This window comes from Bison bison, unplaced genomic scaffold (assembly GCF_000754665.1).
Source record: "Bison bison bison isolate TAMUID 2011002044 unplaced genomic scaffold, Bison_UMD1.0 scf7180017864382, whole genome shotgun sequence".
NCBI lineage: Eukaryota > Metazoa > Chordata > Mammalia > Artiodactyla > Bovidae > Bison > Bison bison.
Genome location: NW_011494954.1, coordinates 4,237,537 through 4,254,677, shown reverse-complemented (window position 1 = coordinate 4,254,677; position 17,141 = coordinate 4,237,537). Strand labels below are relative to the sequence as shown.

Genomic DNA, 17,141 nt, shown 5'->3' with positions numbered 1-17,141 from the left:
CTGGGTGTTCTTTGGAAGGAATGATGCTAAAGCTGAAACTCCAGTACTTTGGCCACCTCATGTGGAGAGCTGACTCATTGGAAAAGACTCTGATGCTGGGAGGGATTGGGGGCAGAGGAGAAGGGGACGACAGAGGATGAGATGGCTGGATGGCACCACTGACTCGATGGACGTGAGTTTGAGTGAACTCCGGGAGTTGGTGATGGACAGGGAGGCCTGGCGTTCTGCGATTCATGGGGTTGCAAAGAGTCAGACACGACTGAGCGACTGAACTGACTGAACTGACTGAGTGCCATCTGGAAAGCCTGACTTTTTTCTTTAGGTTTCTTGTATATTTCACATTTTAAATATAAACTATTAACTTTTATAACCAGAAAACAGTTATTTAAAAAAAAAAGACAAGGATTCCTAGTCTAGGAAGTAGAGAAATAGAATCATTTTGCTTTTAGAGGCTTTATAGTTTTTAATTATATACTCTTTTTAGACAGTTTACTTTAGTATTATCTTAAGTGGTTCTATGTTAGAAATGTGGTAGATTACACTGTATCGACTTTTTAAATTGGTGGGATTGTTTTTGCAACTACTAAACTTTTTAAAAGCTGGAGGAAAAATATGTGTAATAAACCACTAATAAAAGTGAACAGTTTTTGAATTCCCATAAAATCATCCTATGGATAAAATAAGTATAGAAGTATGAAAATACTTTAGCCATCCTTTAAAATTCTTTGTATTAATATTAGAGTCTAGAGATTTATAATATTTTTTTTGTAACACAGTCTCCTCTGGATTAAAATGATCCCAGAGTTGCATTCTGTAATTTCAGGGAGTTGTGAAAAATAGGGTTGAGTTTTTCTTAGATGACACCTTATCTAAAAGAATAAGATGATTTTTGGCATAGTATTTCCCTTCTGACACTTGTCATACACTGTTAAGTCTCATCAAAGGAACAGTTAAGTCACTTTCTTTAGCCTTTTTTTGTGGGAGGGTGGGGTGGGGAGGGTTGGGTCAAGTGTTGCCAGCCCTTTGATCCAATAGCTGCCTTGTGTATGTGGCATCCACTTATCTCCTTTTCCTTCTTATCTGCGCCAGCACCCTACCAGCTGAATCAAAACAAAAACAACCCCATTGCTAAAGACATATGAGGAATGTTGAGGAGAGGAAGGACACATAGAAAAAGGGAATGGACAGTTAAATTTTTAAATTCTGGGGCAAAGCTAGATATTATGTCAACTATTCAGAGAGAGAGAGAGAGAGTGCGTGTGTGGTGGGGGTGAAGGTAGAGAGGGGAGCACAGGAGCTGTTTATGGACAGTGCTGTTTGTATAAGTTCAGGCATTGGAAGTTCTTTTTATTTTTTAAAAAATTTTATTTATCTTGCTGTGCTGGGTTTTACTTGTTGCATACAGGATCCAGTTCCTTAACCAGGGATTGAACCTAGGCCGCCTGCATTGGGAGTGCAGATTCTTAGCCACTGGACCACCAGGGAAGTCCTGGAAGGTCTTTTTAGAAGCTTCATTGCTCAGACACAATTCTGTATCTGTGAGGTATCTTTCAGTTGGAGACAGTAGAAAACCTTACCAAACTGGCTAATGCAGAAAAGGGAATCTTTTAAATCAACCATCCATGAGTGATCCATCAACAAAGCTCTATGTAAGGGCACATACAATGTGATCAGGACCCCATTTTTTGTCCTTCCTTTCTGTTCTGCTGCCTGAAGCATCAGCTTCATCATCTTTAGGTCATCTTAAGGTGGCCCAAGATGATGGTCAGCAACGGCTGGGACCATGTGCTTCCTTATTCACACAGAACAGAAAAGGAGAGTGTCCTTATCTCAGAATTTCTAGCAAAGTCCTTAGATTTTTTTCTCACTGACCTTTGTTCATGTGTCCACCTCTGAAACCATCACTGTGATAGAGAGGATCAATTAGATTCCATTTGTGTGGCCCATCCCTGATGCTGGGAGCAACCAGCTGGGAGAATTTCTAGTACCTGGGACATATTAAATGATCAGTTTTTTAAAAAAATCACCTTTATTTTATTTTTTAAAGATTTTTTTTTTTGATGTGGACTCTTTTTTAAAGTCTTTATTGAATCTGTTACAATATTGCTTCTTTTTTTAAAAATAACTTGTACTTTAAAATTGTGTTTATTTATTTTTGGTTGCATCAGGTCTTCCCTGTGGCTCGGGGTGGCTACTCTCTAGCTGTGGTGTTTGCTCTTCTCGCTGTGGTGGCTTCTCTGTGGTGAAGCACTGGCTCCAGGCACGCGGGTCTCAGTAGTTGTGGCTCACTGGCTTAGTTGCTCTGCAGCAGTGGAGTCTTCCCAGACCAGGGCTTGAACCTGTATCCCTTGCACTGGCAGGCAGATTCTTAACCGTTGGACCACCAGGGAAGTCCTTCTGTTTTTTTTTTTTTTTGGCTGCAAGGCATGTGGGCTCTTACCAATGGTGGAGATTGATTCCATATCCTCTTCATTGGAAGGTGAAGTCTTAACCACTAGACTGCCTGAGAAGTCCCAACATTACCTTTAAATTGTCCTCCCCAGATGATCCACGTTATTGTCCCTAGATGAATTATACTATATATATATGTGTGTGTGTGTGTGTATATATTTATTTCTTTGAAATAAAAGTGTGCTCTAAGACAGGCACTAGTATAAGAAATGGCAAGTAATGCTTCATAATAATATGTAGTGAGAAACTCTATATCTTGATGAAATTTAAAATTGAAATTGAAAGTTGCTCAGTTGTGTCCAACGCTTTGCGATCCCATGGACTATAGAGCCCATGGAATTCCCCAGGCCAGAATACTGGAGTGGGTACCCTTTCCCTTCTCCAGGGGATCTTGCCAACCCATGGGTTGAACCTAGGTCTCCCGCATTGCAGGTGGTTTCTTTACCAGCTGAGCCACCAGGGAAGCCCAAGTGTCTGAAAAGGAGGGCAGAGAGCTGCAGACTCCAAAGTAAAGTTGTCAACTCTAATTATTATTGTTTTGTAGGCATGTGTCAGCCTCCAAGAGAAACTTAACATTTGATTTTTGATGAGAAATCACCCAACTTTTAAAAGTTGGCAATTAATTTAAAAAGTCTGAAAACACTGCCCACTCCGCAAACATGCCTGTGGACCGTGTGCCACTGAGCTACCTGTTGACAGCCTTGGCCCATAAGAATTATCCTTTGTGCTCATGTCCTTTTCCCCGGTGTCAGCCATGCTCACTAAGCTTCTTAGGTACCCAGTGGTAAAAAAATTTCAAGTGATTTATTCCCAAGAAGGGTAGAGGCCTGATAAACTGAGAGCCATGCAGTTGGGAGGGACTCTAAAACATCCTGTCCATCGTTTGCTTTTGGAGTCTTGGAACCCAGGGTCTGGGGCACACTGCCTTCTCTTTCTTCCCTTAGCCTTGCTGTCTTGGACCTTCATGGCTGGGTCTTTGCTTATACATTTTGCCCAGGAAGTTTCTGGCTCATGAGAGGGAAGTACGGGAGCCCACTTGGACCCTATGATTAATACAGTGATGTGATGACATCTGTTCTTGTGAATCTGGTTAATGTGAATCAGTCCCTAAGACTCAGGTCAGCTCTGGGAACACTGGAAAAAAGCCTTTCTGGGCCTGCAATGCTGAAGGTCATTGGCATATACAACTTGCAAAGTCCTGCAAGTCCTGAGTTGCCATCTGGCTGCCGTTTTGTTGCTGTGTAACTCCAGAGCTGGAAATTATAGAAATGAATTAGTGAATCTGGTGAAGTAGCTTAGTTCACCTACATAGGTGGTTAGAGGAGGAGGCTGTATATTTCCTCTTCCAGGATGGGGTGTTGATGTGTCTGCTCACTTGATCACATGGTGTCATGTAACTCTAACAAGAGACGTTTTGAGTGGGGATTGGGGGCTCCAGTGAGATGGACACTGGAGGGCCCCCACTGCTCAGTGCTCCCCTGAGGGGCTTGGCTTAAATTCAACTGGGCCACTTTGGAGAATCTGAGTATGGTAGTGGGTCATCTTTTGTTTGTACCCTTCTGTAAATGGAAGGGAGAAAAATCACAGTTCTACAGGAGATAGAATGAAAAGGAGACCTTTGTATTTGAAGTGATAGCTTTCTGAACATTCAAAGAGAGACTTTAGCATGTTTCTCATCCCGAGAAAAGCAATGCAAGTGGTTTTGTGGGAGAGGGTGTGGGAAGAGCAGATGGCTCTTTTTCCAGGGTGGATGTGTCAGCAGAAGCCAGTGCATCAGCAGCCGCCCCTGTGTGTGAGTCGGACCACTGGGCATGGCACCTTTCACCCGGCAGCTGTCTGAACGCGTTAGACAGCATTCTGTCTAGCTGGTGTTCTCAGTGCACACACAGGTGAGGTGTGGTGGTTTAGTTGCTAAGTCGTGTCTGACTCTACTGAACCCATAGACTACAGCCTGCCAGGCTCCTCTGTCCATGAGACTTCCCAGGCAAGAAAACTAGAGTGGGTAGCCATTCCATTTTTTGGGGATCTTTCTGACCCAGAAATTGAACCCAGGTCTCCTGCATAGCAGGCAGATTCCTTACTGACTGAGCTACGAGGGAATCCCTGCAGATGAGGACTTATTCCTAACTTCACAGAATTTGTAAATGAGTAGCTGTGTTTTAACTCAGAGTCTCTGATTATTAAGTCCATCTCTTGTTGGATACAACTGTGTCTGTACGTACCCTCCTCTTATGGACATCAGGGCTCTGAGCCTACTCTGAATTGTACTCCAGGCCAATTCAGGCCCTCAAGGGAACAGAACCAGAGGTTGTTCTGTGCAAAAGCAGGAGAATGCCCCACCTCCCCACACACGCCCTGTGTGGGTGGGGGAGCTAACCCACACAACTTGGTTTACTAGTTCTCCGCCTGAAGACAGGGCCTTGGCTGATGTCAGCCCTCCTCTTGTCCTGGGGCTCAGGGTGGGACCAGAGACAGACATCTCCTCACCTCCTCTGCTCCCCCGTCTCTCCCTGAATGTCAGGATGTAGCAGGGGCCGGGCTGTTTACTGACAATGCCAGTTAAAATGGTATCATAAAAAATGACAAGTAGATATAAGCATTTTATTTAAAACATAAATCTTCATTCTTTCCCTACTCTTCAGATGTAAAAAACTCTGAGAGGACACAAATTGGAGTTCCATTAAGTCTTTCTTTAGTAATCAGAATGGTAATGCACATCTATGGGTTCTGTTTCATATCTAAAACCCAGATATGTGAAATGCTGGATGTTTAAAGATATTTTCCTAATCTCCTAGTGTCATCTTGCCCACACTTTTTTTTTTCTTCCCCCCAACTCGCCTTTATGGAGTCTTTCCAAAGCAGTTAACCTGGTTTTCCTAGTAATAATAACTCTTCTGTTTCACACTTCTTTCATCAGTTCTATAGTTTTAAATTAAATAATTAGAGTAATAGATATAATTGCCACAAAAGGGTTTGGGAGACGACTGCTTCCTGGTGACATCGTCTCAGCTGTGGGAGCCTGCTGTGCACCCTTGAGCTGTGAGTGTCCTGTGCTCTGGGTGACATGGGGTGGGGCAGGGGGGAGCCCGGAATCTAGTGGATCCTTGGAGCTGCAGACTGATTACCAGTGTCTCCTGTGTGAACTGCATTCCTCCCATCCTCATCCCCAAGAGAGGCCGTATGCACATCCATTCATGAGGAGTGAAATGGTGGATTTAGGGCTCAGCCTGGTTGGTTTGAGAAGCTTAGACGGGCCAGCACCCTACAAGTAAGCCAGATTAACAATATTTACAAACATTAAAAAAAAACAAAACTTTTCTTTCCCCTGCAGGCTAACAGGACCATCCTGCCTGGTTTTATGTATAAACCGGTTGATTTACTTCCCTGAATCAGGATGGTAGAGGAACATGGCTTCTGTTTCTTCAGCCATAAAAACTGCCTTTTGGGAGGCTAAGCCAGACCTAAAATTTCAGCTTTTGTTTTGGTGCCACCAAGTGGTTGGCTTTGAGATAACACTTTGGAGGCGAAGATGACTTGACAAACATAGTGATTAAAAAAAAAAAAAATGGGGTGAACAGGCAGTGCACAGAGAATTTTTAGGGCAATGAAACTACTTTGCACGATACTGTCATGATAAAGACATGTCATTATTCATTCTTCCAAACCCACGGGATGTGCAGCACCAAGAGTGAACCATGATGTAAACTGAACTTGAGGTCATGTGGTGTGCCTGTGTAGTTTCATTGATTGTAACGAATGTACCACTGTGGTGGGGAGTGTTGATCATGGGGGAGGTGATGCATATGTTGGGGCAAGATGTGTATGGGAGAGCTCTGTCTTCTCAATTTATTGTGCACTTAAAGCTGCTTTAAAAAGTTGTTGTTGTTCAGTCACCAAGCCATGTCTGACTCTTTGCCACCCCATGGACTGCAGCACGCCAGGCCTTCCTGTCCCTCACCATCTCCTGGTGTTTGCACAAGTTCACATCCACCGAGTTAGCGATGCCATTCAACTATCTTATCTTCTGTCACCCTCTTCTCCTTCTGCCCTCAATCTTTCCCAGCATCAGGGTCTTTTCCAATGAGTTGACTCTTCGCGTCTGGTGGCCAAAGTATTAGAGGTTCAGCTTCAGCATCAGTCCTTCCAATGAGTATTCAGGGTTGATTTCCCTTAGGATTGACTGGTTTGATCTCCTCGCAGTCCAAGGGACTCTCAAGAGTCTTCTCCAGCACCACTGTTTGAAGGCATCAATTCTGTGGCACTCTACGTTCTTTATAGTCCAACTCTCATATCCATACATGACTACTGGAAAGACCATGACTTTAAAAAATAAAACCTATTAGAAAACAATCTTCCACTCTACATCACATTTTCTCTTTTAGCTACTGGTGTTTCAGGTGAGAGCCAGGTACATAGAGACATAGGGAGGCTGGCTGACTTCTCAAGCCTGGATGACAGTCCCTCCAGCATTCCAGGGCCTGGGTCCTTAGCTTCATACATCCCAGAAATCTTTAATTTCTCCAGTGTATTAAGACTTGGGCAATTCTCTAGGGTTATGCATGCTTACCAAATTTACAAAAGACTTGTTGATAAGTCAGAACGCCTGTGTATTACTTTGCAATCAGAAATGTGTATGTAGTGGTAGACCAAACACAGGCGTTAAGTGAGCATTTCCCACCCTTCAGCACACTTCCATGGGAAGACACATTATATGGAGTAGGTTGCCTGGTGAAATCTTGGTGGATGTGTGTAAGGTCGTTTATCTTGGAGGTTAGTATCATTCAGGTTGAGACTGTCTTGACAGCCATACACCTCTGTACATAACTCCAGCCTGGTCAGTGCGAAATCCTGGTCAGTGCTGGTGACTGACCTCACCTTCTTCTTTGGGTATTCTGTTGGAAACTCTGTGCTGAGTGAGCATTTTCCTCCTGTTAATTTTCTTCCCTCCGATGGGACACAGTGTGACTGCCAAGGCAGATGCTGTAAACTTGCCGATACAGCTCTAGTCTCACGAGCATCTGTCAGGCCATCATGATCAGCATGAGCTCTGTCAGCTATCATTTAGAGGTTTGGGGTTAGGAGAACTGTCCTGGGTGTCACAGGATCATTAAAAAATTTTTTTTTTTTTAAATATGGACCATTTTTGAAGTCTTTATTGAATTTGCTACAATATTGCTTCTGTTTATGCATTGGCTTTTTGGCCACAAGGCATGTGAGATCTTAACTCCCCAACCAGGGATGGAACCCACACCCCTGCACTGTAAGGTGAAGTCTTAACCACTGAACCACTAAGGAAGTCCCTCAATTAGTATTTTTAATAATTTCACTCTCAGAGGAAAACTTATGTGTTTTGGTGACTCTGTCCTCAAATACATGCTAAAATTAACATGTAAAATCCTACCCACCTTGGAGTAGATCCCCAATAGTGAAACAGGGCTTGCTAAAGATGAAAATTACCCTTGATTATAAGGAAGGATGCATTCATGCAGACCACCTGATGTCCTTCAGTGCTCTGTACAGATCTCACTACCCGCTCACACACCACAGGCTGCCCTGCAACTCTGCATTGGAGCTCAGTTATCTCCCGGGCTGGTTGCTGTGTCTTCCCACCCCCACCTCCATCCTTGCCTCAAACTGCTGCTCCAGAGTCCTCAGTCAAGAGGACTGGGGGGATACCTGCAGGAGTTCAAAACTGGTGGCCTGTGATTGGAACCTGATCCACAAATCTTTGATTTTTGTCATTGTGTTGTTTTAAAGTTTGATTTAATTGCTAAAAGTTAAAACTCTGGCACAAAACAGTATTCATTTTCTTTGCAAACAAACAGGAGATCTGTCTACGCAGTGTTTACTTTCTGACAGGGCAGGCAGTCGCTGGAGTGGCCTAGATAGGGTCCTCTTGGGAGTCATCCTCCATTTCCATTCTACCCTTTCACTCATTTATGTTACTGTCTGATATTGAGGGATGACTCTTGGTATGTTGGAAAAACACAACCAAAATAAAACACACACATAGAAAGGAGCAGCACCATCGTGAACTCTTGCTCCATCATGCTCCCTGTTCTCTCCTGCCTTCTGAAAGGACTTCCTTCCTGGGAACCTGCTCCTAGCCTCCTGAGGAGCCTGCCTATCTCATCCATCCACCTCTGAATGTATTCCTTGTGCTTCCGAGAGGTGTGGTGGTGAAGTGTTGTGGAGGAAAGCATACAGACTTTGGGGTCACAAGACCTGTATTTGAATCCCAGCTCCAATTGTTTCCCTAGTGGCTCAGATGGTAAAGAATCTGCCTGCAATGTGAGACCCAGGTTTGATCCCTGGGTGGGAAGATCCCCAGGAGAAGGAAGTGGCAGCCCACTCCAGTATTCTTGCCTAGAGAATTCCATGGACAGAAGAGCCTGGCAGGCTGCAGTCCAGGGTGTTAAAAAGAGTCAGACATAACTGAATGACTAAAACTTCACTTCCAATCTCTGAGTTCAATTTCCTTTTCTGTAAAGTGATGGCTCTAACTTGCCTCTTAGGTTAGTGTGAGAATTAAATGGGATTTTGTATTTAAAGTGTCAATCAGAAGGTAGGTCCTCAAATAATGGTGCCTCCATCCCTGTCTTCTATTAAGACATGACTCTTTCCCTTCTTCATAACCTTGATGAAGTCCAGCTGCACACCAACCTCTGCCTTCATGCCACATAGACTTCTTTACTCTTAGAATAAAACCAACTGTTTTAATTTTTGTTCCTTGTAACTTCCAGTCTTTCCCATCAGCACATTTCACATATTCCCTTTTCTTTTTTGTAGTCAGACCTCCCATACCTCTCTATCATTTGAGAGACTCTTGCATGAGAAAAATGGATGACAGGTGAATTTATTTTGGGAAATTCTATCAGGCATAGATTTTATAAAATTTTACAATAACTGTACAAAAATTTATGGTGGAAACTCCATTAGCTTTTATAGCCATCATTTGAAATTCTTAATATGTGTACCTTTCCCTATCCATTGTATTTTTATAGATATGGAGCCCAGGTCAAAAGCTGGAAAGTCATCAACAGGAAAGATTGGTACGGGAAGGGAGACACTTCGTCTGAGATCGAAAGGTCCTGCCACCGTGGAGGAAGTGGTATGTTAGGTTCACTTAATCCTTATTCGGCTTGGAAATGCATGAACATTCATGTTTGTCAGAGCTGAAAATAAAGGTAAAATCACAAGATTAAGTAAAAGGCTTTGTATTCTAATTAAGGCATGGTCTTTAATTCATTGTCTACTTAGACAATATGAGTGTTATTGAAGGCATTTGAGAAGGAAATACAGAAACTAAGTGCGTGAGAAGAGATTGTGATACAGCAGTCCTCAGCTACCTGCAGTCAGTTTTTTCTAGAGTATACAGACATCTGGACTGCCTAAAAACATAAATCAGCCAAAGCTCTCTGAGATCTAAGAAAAAGTCACTGAGCCACCTGTAGGAGTAAACAGATTTGAGATTTTGATAGTGAAAGATGATGTTCATGAAAACCGGTCTCCTCAGGCAAAGCATTTGATAATCATCTGGTCTCCTCTTTCACGTCCCACACCCCTTCCATCAGCAAATCCTGGTGGCTGCACCTCCACAGCAGACCAGAGCGACCAACCTCTCCCCACCTCTGGCCCCCGACTCTGACCCAAGGCGGCAACAGCTCATCTCAACTATTATGGTCACTAGTTCATGCTTCCTGCTTTCTCTCTCCCTTGCCTTCTTACCCTCTTTACCCACACAGCAACTAGGGTTATCCTTTGAAAATACAAATGAGATTGTTACTTTTCTGTAACAATCTGTTGGAAATCCTCTAGGGGGTTCCCTCAGAGTAACAAGCTAACATCCTCAGAAGGACCAGCATGATTTGACTGTGTGTTTCTACTCTGATCTCATCTCTCTCTCCTCTTGCCTTCCTCTGCTTCAGCCACTTGAGTCTCTTTACTGTCCACAAACACTCTAAATGCATCCGTATCTCAGGACCTCTGTATGAGGTGGTATGTCTGGCTGATGCACTCCTTGCTTATGGGCATGGCTTACTCCCTTGCTGCCTTCAATTTCTGTCTTTGTCCCACCCTGTCTAACCTCTGAGCATAATATAATAGCAGTTCCTGCCACCTGCCCTCTGCCCAGTCTTCCTTACCCTTTATTTTCTCTAAGGCGCTGAACCTGTTGGGCCTCATTGGATCTTTGTTTCCTTTTTGTTCCTTGTCTTGTTCTCATCTGTCCTGATCACTGCCATATCTCCAGCACCTAGAACAATGCCTGACACTTCAGAGGAGCTCAGATCTTTGAATTTAATGAATTAGTGAGTGATTCATTTATGCTTGATGGGAGGAAGGGTTTTGCTGATTGGCTGTCTATGAAAAGGTCAGTATTTAAGTGAAAAACACCAGGAGAAGAGATGAATGGAGGGAAGGAAAGCAGAAGAAGAGGGCAGCAGTGGTGAGGATTCAAAGTGGCAAATGGCAGGCCTGCTCACCACAGGAAGACAGCAGTGATGAAGCCCTCCTGTGGGGGAGGCAGGACAGCAGGCTTCTGAGCTCCAGACTGCCTGCCTGAGGTGGGAGGGGCGTGTCTGTGTATATGTACTGTCCTAGGGCGTCCAGCTGCTTGAAGAACAAAAGAGTGAGACAGATGAATGGTAAGGAGGCTGTTATTGTAGGATCCAGAGCTTGAGGGGGACGATGTCAGGGTCAGTCATGGGTGTGGTTTGTTGGAGCAGATACTTAAGGAACCATGAGGCCAAGGTTGTCATCTTGAACGTTGGAGTCACCTAGGATGTTGTCAGTTTTGGGGACTCCAGAGGAAGATTCCGAGTTGGGTGTCTTGTTCCTGGGTGAATGAGTAGATTGAAATGGAGGCTGGTGACAGCGGAGAGGGCCGGGAGGGCCAGAAGCATTTTGAAAGTGAGAGATGATGAGGTTTGTGAAAAAACCCACGGCAGTAACTCCTGGTCGTTTCAGAGTCTTTACTTTTTCAGTGCTCAGCCTGCTGCCTGGCATACTGCTGAAGGCCAGTAAGTGTTCATTGAACAAGTGAACACACCTAGGTGGAAGAAAGGAATCTGTAAGAGGGGGGAAGGAGCTGGGGGTCCCAGCTGTGCTCTGCAGTGGAGGCTGGGAGGGGAAAAGCACAGACCTTCAAACTGCTTGCATTGAAACTGGAGTCGGCAGGAAAAACTCCATGTCACTTCAGGAGGGAGGCTATCTTCTAACAGTTAACGTGGATCACATATATCTGTTTATTTATGAGCAGCAGTTGTGTATCAGGTGCTGGAATGAAAAAGAATAACTGAAGATCTGCCTGAGGAGGTGGGAAAGATTCATTCCAAGATAAACTCTAAATCTCTCTTCCTATTTGCATAGCCTGTTTCTTGAAATAGGGCAATTAAAATAGCTCATAATAAAGGGGGGGAAAAAACTAGTTTGGCACTAATATTAAATTTGATACAAATTTAATACCTATGATTTAATTTCAAACAGTAAAGGTTTGAAACCATGCAGCTCATCACCTAGCACAAATTCTGAAAACTGAACAATACTCCACTTGCATGAGTTACTTGGTGTGTGTTTGTTGAGACAGGCACAGTCCAGGGGCTGGTAACACAAAGGTGATTAAAGACCTTGTTTTTCCTTTAAAGGGAAGAGGCATGAAAATAAACTGTTAAAAACCAAATTGTTTTGTAATGTCACAAGGAAGGGGCTAGCTGATGAGCTATAGTTAGGAATCAGTAAAGGGGGAAATTGGGAGAGTTGCCTCCATAAGAAATAGTTGAGTTAGTCACAGATGGAGAGAAGAGTGTTCTGGGCATGAAATGATAATGGATATGGGAACCTTGTAAATGTCTATGAGGCTGGAGTGTGGCTGCTGAAAGTATCTGGTGGGAGGTGTTGAGACTGGAGATAGAGGCCTGGGTCAGGGCGTGAAGGGTCTGTAAATAATGCTAAGGGTCGGGGCGGGTGGCTATTTAAAGATTGCAAGGGGAGCAGCAAGTCGGTTTTGTGTTTTAGAAAAATCCCTTGGTTCTAGGGATGGAATGCTGAACAGGGTAGATTTGCGAGGGTGAAGATTACAGGTGCGGAGACCCATTAGGAAATCTCTGCACATAAGAAAAGACGAGGGAGTATTATTCAGTCAAAAGAAGGAAATCCTGCCATTTGTAGGATGTGGATGGACTTGAACAATAGTGTAATATGTCAGAGAAAGACAAATATTGGATGACCTCAGTTTTATTATCTCCCCCTCTCCCATTCCAAACAAAACAAACCACACCTTGTGTAGAAACAGAGCAGATTGGTTGTTGCCAGAGGCAGGAGGTTGGGCAGGTGGGCTGGGTGACATGGATGAAAGGGGTCAAAATGTACAAACCTTCAGTTATAAGTAAGTCCTGAGAGTGGACTCACAGCTTGGTGATTATTGTTGATAATACTGTATTATATATTTGAAAGTTGCTAAGAGACTAGATCTTAAAAGTTCTCATCACAAGGAAGAGAAAACTATGTGTAGTGATGGGTAACTAGACTTACTGTGGTGATTTTTTTTTTTTTACAGTATATACACATATAAAATCATTATGTTGTATACCTGAAACTAATAGTATATGTCAATTATATTTCAATTAAAAACAATTAGGACTGAACCCAGGCAATCAGAATGTGAATGGAAGAGGGTTGATGAAATCAAGAGCTGTTTAGAATAGTAAGATCTTGGTGGCCGTTTTTGTGTGAGGAGTACTGATACTTGTTGCAATAACCTGCAATGTATCTGTATAAATGCAAAGATAAATACCTAAGTTACTTTGCATAGCCTGTCACTTTATGCAGACTATTCAAAATACATTGTAAATAAGTCAAGAGTGATATATCATGTCTCTTGTCTCATTGTTTTAAAGGCCTAGTTAATATAAATAAAAGTACATGAAAGTTGTAATAATATCCTCAAGGAAATAAAAATAAAATTTTAGTGTCAGATCAGATCAGTTGCTCAGTCGTGTCCGACTCTTTGCGACCCCATGAATCGCAGCACGCCAGGCCTCCCTGTCCATCGTAAAATGTATTTTAAAATAAGTTTTGAGAATACAAAACAACCTATATTTATGGCAGTATTCAAAGTATTATGAATTTTTTGCAACTTAATCTTGAATTCAATATTTGTACCTATGGTCACGCATTTAATATCTTTGGGCAGTTTTTTTTCCCAGCTCTGAAGTGATTTAAAACCAAATATTAAAATAAACATAGAACCAGACTTTACCAAATATTAAACCAAGATTTTTAAAGAACAATAAAATATATGTGATCATGTTTTTTCATAGAAACTTTTACTAAATAGTTAGGAAGAACAAAAATATTTTGGTACCCTTAATACACATATTTTATATGTAATTGATAAAGAATGCATACAGTAGTCTCCTCTTATCCACAGCAGACACATTCCAAACCCCTCAATGGATGCCTGAAATTGTAGATAGTACTGAGTTCTGTGTATACTGTTTTTCCTGTACATATATACCTATGATAAAGCTTAATTTATAAATTGGGCACAGTAAAAGTTGATGACAACTAATAGTTAAATAGAGCAAGTATAAAATGTACTATAATAAAAGCTATGTGAACGTGGTCTCTCTCTTTAAAGATTTTATTTTACTGGACTCACTCTTCTTGTGCGAATGTGAGATGATAAAATGCCAGTGTGATGAGATGGAGTGAGCCGCATGACGCCGGCATTGTGACGTAGCATTAGCCTTCTTACTCTAGGTCAGAAGGAGGATCATCTAGCTGTGATGATGGGGAAGGTTGGATCTCAGGAGCAGATGATGTTGATGGTTGGGGGTTCTGGGATGGAGCAGATGGTGTGAGGTTTTATCATATTACTCAATGGCACACAATTAAAAACTTAGGAACTGTTTATTTCTGGAGTTTTCCATTTAATATTTTTGGACCTCAGTTGACTGAGGTAACTGAGGAGGAAAGCAAAACCACAGATAAGGATGGGTGACTACTGTACAAATAATTAGACATATGTGTTTAGGATGTTTTACTCTTGGGGTGAGCTCTGCCCTTTTCAAGGCACACAGGACCCCTTGAGATCTAGTCATGTCACATGGGATATCTTACAGTCCCTTTAACTTGCTGTACTTTTCTATCAGACTCTGTGACCCCACATAGACTTCATGTCTCTGTTGTCTTCTATCTGTCCTGGTTTATCTGACACCAGTTAATTTTGAAAACACAGTTCTTAAGTCACCTTTCTGAAGTCTTCCTGGACTCTTAGAGATTTAAATTTACTTCCACTGGGACTTCCCTGGTGGTCCAGTGGTTAAGAATCTTCCTGCTTATGCAGGGGACCTGGGTTCTATCCCAGCTCTGGGGAGATCCCACATTCCGTGGGGCAAGTAAGCCTGAGTGTTGCAACTACTGAGCCCATAATTCTAAGGTCTATGAGCTGCAACTACTGAGCCCTTGAACCTCGCCTAATGAAGCCCACACACAGCAAAGAAGACCCAGCACAGCCAAAAATAAATTAATAAATAAAAAAAATTTATTGCCCCTATGATGCCTCTGTACCTTTGACATCCTTTAGAAATTGTCCTTATTGTGGTTAAATAGCTATTTTTTTCACATCTCTCTCCCTTCTAGATTGCTAGCTACTTGGAGACAGCATTCCTAGTTTTTCTTCTTTGAATCTATAATACTTATCACAAACACTAAAAATAAGTATTTACTGTATTGATTTGTATTGAATTACAGGGCACATTCTAGATATATTTCCATTAAAATTAGCTGAAGTACACAACCAGGAACTGGCTCTACTTCAGATTTCCCCCATGTGTGCCTCAGCATTCAAGAGATTGCATGTAAAAATGTCTTATTTCTCCTTTCTTCAATAAAGCCTTCTGAAGCCAAGGAAAAGGCGATTGGAAAGGTTGATGATCTTCTTGAATTGTACATGGGAATTCGAGATACTGATTTAGGTAAGATCATACTATTTAAAAAAGTCATATGTCTTAATTTTATGGAACTTAATGCTTATTTATGTCTTGCTTGCATTTATAGTCAATTATACTTTTCAAGGTAAAAAGTGTTTGTGGAGTGATCAAAAGCATAATGAAAATGAAGATAATATATAAAAGTAAAAAGAACACTTGACCCTTATCCCTTACTAGTTTTTAGGCCTGAAAGCCAAGTCAACTTTTCTAAACCTCCAGGTTTTTTTTTTTTTTAACAGGAAAATGTTTAACTATTTTTGAAAAGTTGAAGTAGGGCTGATCTTAAAATATTGTGTTTTAGATGTATAGCAGAGTGATTCAGTTATATATTGATATATATTTTAGATTCTTTTCCATTATAGGTTATTACAAGATATTGAATATAGTTCTCTGTGCTATACAGTAAATCCCTGTTGTTTATCTGTTTTATGTATAGTAGTGTATATCTGATAATCCCAAACATCTAATTTGTCCCTCCCTCCCTTTCCCCTTTGCTAACAGTAAGTTTGTTGTCTATGTCCTTGAGTCTGTTTCTGTTTTGTATATTAGTTCATTTATATTATTTTTTAGATTCCACTTATAAGTGATATCATATGATATTTGTCTTTGACTTACTTCACTCAGTATGCCAGTCTCTAGATATTAGCATATTTTTCTTTATCTGTCTTACTTCCACTCATGTTGCTACAAATGGCAATATACCATTCTTTCCTATGACTGAGTAGTATTACATTGTGTGTGTGTGTGTATATGTATATACACATATCACATCTTTTGTATCCATTCATCTGTCAGTGGACACTTAGATTGCTTCGATGTCTTGGCTATTGTAAATAGTGCTGATATGAACACTGGGATGCATGTATCTTTTTGAATTAAAGAGTTTTGTTTTCATCTTTTCTGGATATATGCCCAGAATGGGATTGATTGCTGGGTTATTATTATTTTTAAATTAATTTATTTATTTTAATTGGAGGCTAATTAATTTACAATATTGTAGTGGTTTTTGCCATACATTGGCATGAATCAGCCATGGGTGTAAATGTGTTCCCCATCCTGAACCCCCCTCTCACCTCCCTCCCCATCTCATCACTCAGGGTCATCTCAGTGCACCGGCCCTGAGCACCCTGTCTCATGCATTGAACCTGGACTGGTGATCTGTTTCACATATGATAATATACATGTTTCAATGCTATTCTCTCAAATCATCCCACACTCGCCTTCTCCCACAGAGTCCAAAAGACTGTTCTCTACATCTGTGTCTCTTTAGCTGTCTTGCATATAGGGTCATCATTACCATCTTTCTAAATTCCATATATATGCATTAGTATACTGTATTCGTGTTTTTCTTTCTGGCTTACTTCACTCTGTATAATAGGCTCCAGTTTCATCCACCTCATTAGAACTGATTCAAATGTATTCTTTTTAATGGCTGAGTAATACTCCATTGTGTATATGTACCACAGCTTTCTTATCCATTCATCTGCTGATGGACATCTAGGTTGCTTCCATGTCCTGGCTATTGTAAACAGTGCTGCGATGAACATTGGGGTACACGTGTCTCTTTCAATTCTGGTTTCCTTGGTGTGTATGCCCAGCAGTGGAATTGCTGGGTCATATGGCAGTTCTATTTCTAGTTTTTTAAGGAATCTCCACACTGTTCTCCATAGTGGCTGTACTAGTTCTTTCCCACCAACA

General features: G+C 41.7%; 1 protein-coding gene across 2 annotated transcripts in view; it reads left to right on the top strand.

Moving 5' to 3' along the window:
• Positions 1–17,141, top strand: part of GIPC2 (GIPC PDZ domain containing family, member 2) — a 104,419-nt gene that overhangs the window by 56,851 nt on the left and 30,427 nt on the right. For both annotated transcript variants that reach the window (XM_010857575.1, XM_010857576.1), the window contains exons 4-5: positions 9,456–9,562; positions 15,347–15,428. In XM_010857575.1, coding sequence (XP_010855877.1) covers positions 9,456–9,562; positions 15,347–15,428 — 189 coding nt within the window. The remainder of the gene's footprint in view (positions 1–9,455; positions 9,563–15,346; positions 15,429–17,141) is intronic.